General features: G+C 31.1%; 4 protein-coding genes across 4 annotated transcripts; 2 read left to right on the top strand and 2 right to left on the bottom strand.

The window, feature by feature from the left end:
* Positions 1-153: 153 nt before the first annotated feature.
* On the top strand, positions 154-1,353 carry ELE39_003735 (silencer-associated factor; the record flags this gene model as incomplete). The annotated part of the gene is made up of 1 exon (XM_067346880.1): positions 154-1,353. One exon carries the CDS (start codon positions 154-156, stop codon positions 1,351-1,353), a length of 1,200 nt encoding a protein of 399 aa, XP_067199671.1.
* An 83-nt stretch (positions 1,354-1,436) lies between these two features.
* On the top strand, positions 1,437-2,924 carry ELE39_003736 (molybdopterin synthase sulfurylase; the record flags this gene model as incomplete). Its single annotated transcript, XM_067346881.1, has 1 exon — positions 1,437-2,924. One exon carries the CDS (start codon positions 1,437-1,439, stop codon positions 2,922-2,924), a length of 1,488 nt encoding a protein of 495 aa, XP_067199672.1.
* Positions 2,925-2,960: 36 nt separating this feature from the next.
* ELE39_003737 (uncharacterized protein) lies at positions 2,961-5,006 on the bottom strand (the record flags this gene model as incomplete). Its single annotated transcript, XM_067346882.1, has 1 exon — positions 2,961-5,006. One exon carries the CDS (start codon positions 5,004-5,006, stop codon positions 2,961-2,963), a length of 2,046 nt encoding a protein of 681 aa, XP_067199673.1.
* Positions 5,007-5,130: 124 nt separating this feature from the next.
* Positions 5,131-6,096, bottom strand: ELE39_003738 (SNARE domain-containing; the record flags this gene model as incomplete). The annotated part of the gene is made up of 1 exon (XM_067346883.1): positions 5,131-6,096. One exon carries the CDS (start codon positions 6,094-6,096, stop codon positions 5,131-5,133), a length of 966 nt encoding a protein of 321 aa, XP_067199674.1.
* Positions 6,097-7,052: the final 956 nt, after the last annotated feature.

The following is a 7,052-nucleotide window of genomic DNA, read 5'->3' on the forward strand; positions in this document are numbered from 1 at the left end:
AAATTCTCAAAATCACAATATATCATTTTATTATTAACTACTCAATAATTTCCATTTCCAAAGATCACCAAAACACTGCAAAATGTAACTGAAAATTTAGAGAATAATAGTATTAGTGATCTAAAGATTAAAGTAATTTTAGATTATAATAGAATGACAAGAAAAAAAGAAAATGTTAACCCATTTATTAAGGCCCTTAATAGATATCAAAACTCAGTAGTAATTTCGCTCTGCAAAATCCCAGTAGTTAACTATTCAGGCAATTTACTTGGAAGAGCTACATGGAACATAATAAATATTTTATCAAAATTTAAGAGGACTTCATTTCTAAGAGAGGTACTTGGAGTATACCACATAAAAATATTTATGGCAGATGATAATATAATTATTACTAGTGCAAACTTGAATTCCGAGTATTTTTCATATAAACAAGATAGATATATAATGATTACAGGTGCAAAAGAAATATGTGACTACTTTGAGCGATCACTGGATTTAATATCAGAATACTCACACAGAGTTCTATCTGATGGAAAGATACTGAAACCTCAAAAGCCCAACTTTAACGAATTAAAAAAAGATTTAATGGAGCTAAATATTGATGCAGACTTTCATGATCAAATAGCATCCAAAATTAAGAAAAAAATAAATAATGCAGATATTTCTGACGAGTGTGTATTGGCATCTTATTTCCAATGTTCTCCGATTAACATTAAATCCGAAGAACAAATTGTTAAAAATATATCTCAGCTTTGCGACGAAAAAAACACGGATGTTTTCCTCATTTCCCCTTACCTAAATCTTCCTAAATACTTTATTTCGTTACTTAAAAATAGAGAGAGATCAATAAATATAGTATCTGGAGTTCCCATCACAAAATGTGACAGAGTTACTAAGAAATACAATAAGCCATCGTTGGAAAGAATCAGAACTCTAGTTCTTCCAAAACTATATGCTTACATAAATCATTCATTTATAAATCAGCTTGGTACACAAAGAAAAAGGGTTATTAATTATTACGAATATAAAAAGCCCAACTGGTCATTCCACTTTAAAGGTATTTATTTCTTTAGAAACATTGGTAAATTCAACCCTTGCGAACCAAGTCTACAAACTCAAGGACCAATTATAGCTACCACATTTGGGAGTTCTAACTACAACTATAGAAGCACTAACAAAGATTTTGAGTGCTCATTTGTTCTAATACCCAACCAAAATAAAGCCCTTGAAAAATCATTAAAAAATGAATTGGCAAATATAATGAATACATCTGTGAAACAGTGCGCGCCAAAAAACACTTGGAGACGTTTATTCATTTTGAAAGTAGTCAAAATATTTCAAGAATATTTGTAGCAGTGAGAAATTGAGGATATACAGATAGATTTTATTGGCGTTTAGGGATACTTGAAATATAAATACTGACTTATTTGTTCAAAATGGAAATTATTGATCAGAACTGGACAACTTTTGGGTTTTACTTTTTATCAGTTGTTATATGCACCCTCTCAACTATAGTATTTTTCCTTTGGAAATCCGACGGTGAAATAAATGCAAAAAAGGATATATTTGAAATAATTAACTCCCCTTTATTGTCAGAGGAAAATGTTATTAGATACTCTAGACAAATTGCACTAAAGGAAGTAGGAGTTTCAGGCCAAGTCAAATTAAAAAATGCAAAAGTATTAGTAATTGGTGCTGGTGGATTGGGTAGCCCAATTTTACTTTATCTTACTGGAGCTGGAATTGGAGTTATTGGAATTGTTGATCATGATACAGTCTCAACTAGCAATTTACATCGTCAGATTATTCACTCTACAAATAAAAACCATATGAGTAAATCAATTAGTGCTCAACAATCATGTAATTCGTTAAATCCAAATACCAGAGTTATCGCATATCAAGAGGCTCTATCTATTGATCTAGTTAAGGAAATATTTCCGCTCTACGATGTAATTGTGGACGCTACAGATAATTGTAGAAGCAGATATTTGATCAATGATGCAGCAGTGTACTATAAAAAGCCCGTAGTTTCTGGAGCTGCATTAAAATGGCAAGGCCATGTCACCGTATATAATTACTCTAACGGCCCCTGTTACAGATGCATTGCACCTAGAGAAGATAATGGAAAAGTTGATGGTACTCCTGGAGGCGCAGAAATTTTTGGTGTATTGGGAATGATGGTAGGTGTTATCGGTTGTTTGCAATCTACTGAAGTCATTAAAGTCATTCTTAATGACTTTGGGAAGGGTAAGGATAGTAGAGCGGACTCTCGAAACCATCTTCCAGTCTTATCTGGTAAAATGCTCTTTTACAACTCATTAAGTAGTGAACATATGGTACGTCTTGTCAAAATTAGAGATAAAAACAGTGAATGTAAAACATGTGGAAGTAACCCTACCCCATTCTTTAAGGCTGATATAGACAGCTATAAAGTATATAAGGGAATGGAGATGGCTAAAGATTCGTTTTTCCCAATTCCGAACTCAAACGTTCTTAACTCTGATCATTTTGAGGAAAAAATCAACCTTGCAAGGAAATCAAACATTGACATCAAAATCTTTGATGTAAGGCCTAAGAACCTTTATGACATATCACATATTAAAGGATCCAAAAATGTATTGGAGGATGACGTTATTAAAGGTCTTGCAAGCCTAGGGGTTCATACTAACTCTAAAACCGGTGAAATTATTGAGTGGCCAAAGGACAATAATGACCAGATCAAACAATTTCTCGTTGAATACTTCCAAATCCACAAAGACTGTATTATTTTAGTACTTTGCCTAAATGGGGTTAGATCTTATTATATTTCTACAGTCATTCAGCAATGCTTTGATAAGCTTAATATGAAAGTATCAAACTACTACCTAAATGGAGGAATTTCATCCATTAGGAGTAAATTACTCAAGAATTTCCCAAATTTATAAAAACTTTTTATTACTTAATCTTCCCTATTTTTAAATTTAGAAAACAAATATCACATTTTTTGGAATAATTAATTCAGGTTTTGCAATGCTCTTTAGTGCCATAGTTACATGTTCATCAACATAATTATTATATTTTTCAAAACAGTGATTCAGATACTTAAATAAAACTATGTATGAATAGTAAAAATCGGCTTGACCGTTTGCATTGCGATCTTGATTTACTATTTTACCCCTTAAATCAGCAATATGCTGTTTATATAGCCTCTTAATAAAATCTATTAAGAATAGCAATATAACTTTAATGTTGGTTTTGCGTGATTGACTTATATTTTTTATTACTTTTGAAAATGTTTCAGTGAATCTAATTGAATTATAATATCTCGGTGAATTTTTAACGACTCTTGGAGAAAATGTATTTAAAAAAGGCAGATCAAAATGATAGTTAATCGATGTTTTGTATGACGTTGAAGTAATTATTTCGCTTGGAATTTGTCCAAAAAGATAAATAAACTTGGTCAAATTATTGGTCATTGTAAGTTTATGTAAATCAAAAATTTCAAGAAACACATTGATTTTTCCAGATTCTGTTCCCAAGCTAAATTGCCTCTTAATATATGGGTCACATAACAAATTTGAAACTAGTTGGTAGTAAACTGCCTTGTTGACATCATTTCCCAAGTCAACAGTTGCAACATTGCTAATCAAATTGAATAAATTATTTGAGAAAATAGTATTTTCAGAAAAAGCACTAATTCTCGGCAGTACACTTCTTTCCAACGCAAAAGAATACAATACTGAATCTTTAGTAATCACATTAATTATTTCATCAGATAAAACCTGGAATAGTTTGTATATGAACTCTACTTCCTGTGAATAGTCATATATAACTTCATCTACTTGAACAAAATAGGAAATTAAATAGTAACTTAAAGCAATACTTTGAATTTTATTAAAATAGGTAACATTTTTCGAAAAAAGTGGTATTAAGACTTGAAACTCCCAAATTAATGCTCTCACATTCTTCCAACATTCTTCAATTGCTCTAGGTGGTAAATTTTCGGAAAAAAAGTCAATCCTGTCTTTGCCCAATAATGAATGCCATCTACTGCAAATGTAATGCATTATCTTGTGATATTGAGATGTATTTGAGATAATTAGCTTTATAACTTTCTCAAAAGTGGATGTTTCTTTAATATAAGTAGTAATAATAAATAGTATTTCACATTTCAAGCATATAGAAGGAAGGTTTTTTGATTCAATAATTTCAATGATAAGAAGTTCTTCAGATCCAATACTTGAATATTCATCCCACAGATTGAAAATAAAACGGTAGTTATTAATGCCCAGGATTTTATCATTTCCAGAACCTTTATCATCAAAAGTTATCATATTCAATACTGCACAGGTTTTTTGTTCTAATGTATTCAGTAGATTAATTTCACTCTCAAGCTTTGGAATAAATTTCTTATTCTCAGTTTTTGCAGAATTTATATCTCTAATCTCTTCAGTTTGCTTATAAATATATTTCTTATTTTCAATAAGTTTAAGAAACCTAAATCTTGAGATAAGCTTAATTTCATCCAAAAACGATAACTTTTCTTTGAAATTATCTAAAATAATCTTCCTGTTAATTTTTGACTTACTAAATATCAAAAATAGTGGCAATAAGCAAGACAGATAGGATAGGGTATCTTTTGAGCTCTCCAAAGCGCAATACTTGCTGAAATTTTCAATGAAAGCGTCTTCAAGCTGAGCAATTCTTGTACATATTCCTATGGAAATTACCCAGTTTTTCCTTAATAAGAGGAAAAGTTGTGGCCTAATATACTCTAAGCACCCATTATATGTATTTAAGCTGTCACTACATGCAAAAACTCTGCCAGAGTACAGTTTTAATATAGATATTAAAGTCCTGACGTCATCTATTACATTAAATGATTTACAAACAACTTCTATTAAAGAATAAAATCTTGATTCTGAGAAGATTAAATTTTCAGTTTCACTTCTCTGGTTTTTTTCAAGTTCAATTTCTATCTTTGATTCGACGCCAAGGCATAATTTATAATTTATCCCAAAATTCATTATTAATTTCGACCAACACAAATTGCGGTAGTTTTATGGTCAAAAATTTTAAATACAACTGAAATCAAAATGAACATTAAAAAAAAAAAAAGTTGAATGATTAATTAGCGTTATGTTTCTCCCACTATCTACTATTCATTGCAAACCCGATAATTATAGGCAGTAGTATTACGAGAATTAATATAAATATACACAAAATAATCCAAAGCATCTTTTTCTGGGCTTTCTTTTGATACTTTCTGGCTGAAATTAATTCAATATCCGCCTTTTCAGTGTAATCTCTTGCAGTGGAAACAGAGAATTCAATGTGGTCCAGCATTTCACCTTGCTCGTTAATCAATGATGCTAGTTCAATGAATAACTGCTGTAGCTCCTCAACACTCTTCTCGAGCTTTCTAATATCTCTATATCTATCTTGCAATTCTGTTATTGCGTTACCAATAGTTTCGTGTGAACCACTCAATTTCATTTTTATTAGCTGCGTTGTAGTTATCTTACCTTCTTCTTCAGCAATAGAATCAATAGCGCTTTGCGTGGCATCTGGATACACGATTTTGATTTGCCGAAAGATTTTGTTTCTCATCTCAGTTTTGTACTCAGATTGCACCGACTGGAATTCATATATGGTTTCCTTGAATCTTTTTGAAATGGTTTGGAGCAAATTCTCTCTGATCATAATTTCAGCAGTTTCTTTCTTACTAGCCTTCTTTTTAAGATTTTCATTTTGAATCCTCAAATATTCTATATTGTTCTTTAGTTCCAGAGTCTTTTCATGAGTCTCATCCAAAATCTTAGCCAAATTCTCAGATATCTCCTCGTCCTTACTTGAACTTGTAGTTAACAATGCGCGTTGTTTATTAATCCTAATTTCATCGATCATCTTATTTATATAACCAAGAGAAACACCAATCGACCGAATCTCACTGTAATAGCTGGACATTTCCTCATCGTTTTTTGAGTTTCCATTTTGCTCAGTCACACCTTGGTCCACACCTTGAGCAGCACCTTTTTCAGCATTGCTAATTGCAGTGGAGAATTCTGGGTGTTTTGCAACTGCATACTTCCTAAAATCATATAGTAGGTCAATCATGTACGTAATCTCGCATCAGAATATTATATTAGATGGAGTCTCATTGCTACTTTTTATCTTTATTTTAATTCAACTTTTTTTCCTTCACAAATATGTACCGTTTGGCGCCAAATCACAAATTTGTATTTAATTGTACAGATCCAATCGATTATTTTTGATATTTAGTCTATAGCAACCAGAAAAAATTGCCATGAGTTTTTATGCTAATTCCCCACGATTATAGTGTTCTACTCAACTTTTTATGCCAATTAACTTTCAGCCAGGCCATAATTTTGGGCAATTTAATGTACCTTTTACCTTAAATTGCTTATTTCACTGAAATGCTCGAATAAGGTTAGGCCTTGTGCTTAAAATAATTAAACCTTAAATTCAAAGTTCCACAAACTTAATTTATTCTTGACTTCCGATTTATAAACTTTAATATAATTGTTCTATATTAGTTAGTAGCATGTGATTTTTAAAACAGAAATAACAGATTCTTCTTCATTCTACACTAACAATATACAAAACATCGCATCATATTCTTTATTAACTCACATTGCGACCTATTTCTAATAGTAGCTTCACTGTTCGAATTATAAAATAAAATGTTAGTTATATTACCTTATTTTGCTGCAAGCTGGAACAAAACAGCTTAAATCAAGATTCAGCGCAATATTCAGAAATATAGTTCATTTACACCCATTCCATGGAAGATTTGTTACTTTCTCCCCGAACCTTTCGTCGTTTCAAAGGCTCCAAATCTTACTCAAAATCAACACTAAAAAAAAAGTAAAGAGTCCTAAACTAGCGAGAGTTTTACTAAAAATAACACATGTATATGATAAATCGTTCAAAGGAATACTCGTGAGCAAGATCCTGCCATTTTACTCTAATAAAAAAAACGACTCAAGGAAAAAAATGAAGATAAGATTAATTACCGGCAAATCATATTTGTTTAATAAATAAACATATAT

The sequence above is a fragment of the Cryptosporidium sp. chipmunk genotype I genome (genome assembly GCF_004936735.1).
Source record: "Cryptosporidium sp. chipmunk genotype I strain 37763 chromosome Unknown contig_8, whole genome shotgun sequence".
NCBI lineage: Eukaryota > Apicomplexa > Conoidasida > Eucoccidiorida > Cryptosporidiidae > Cryptosporidium > Cryptosporidium sp. chipmunk genotype I.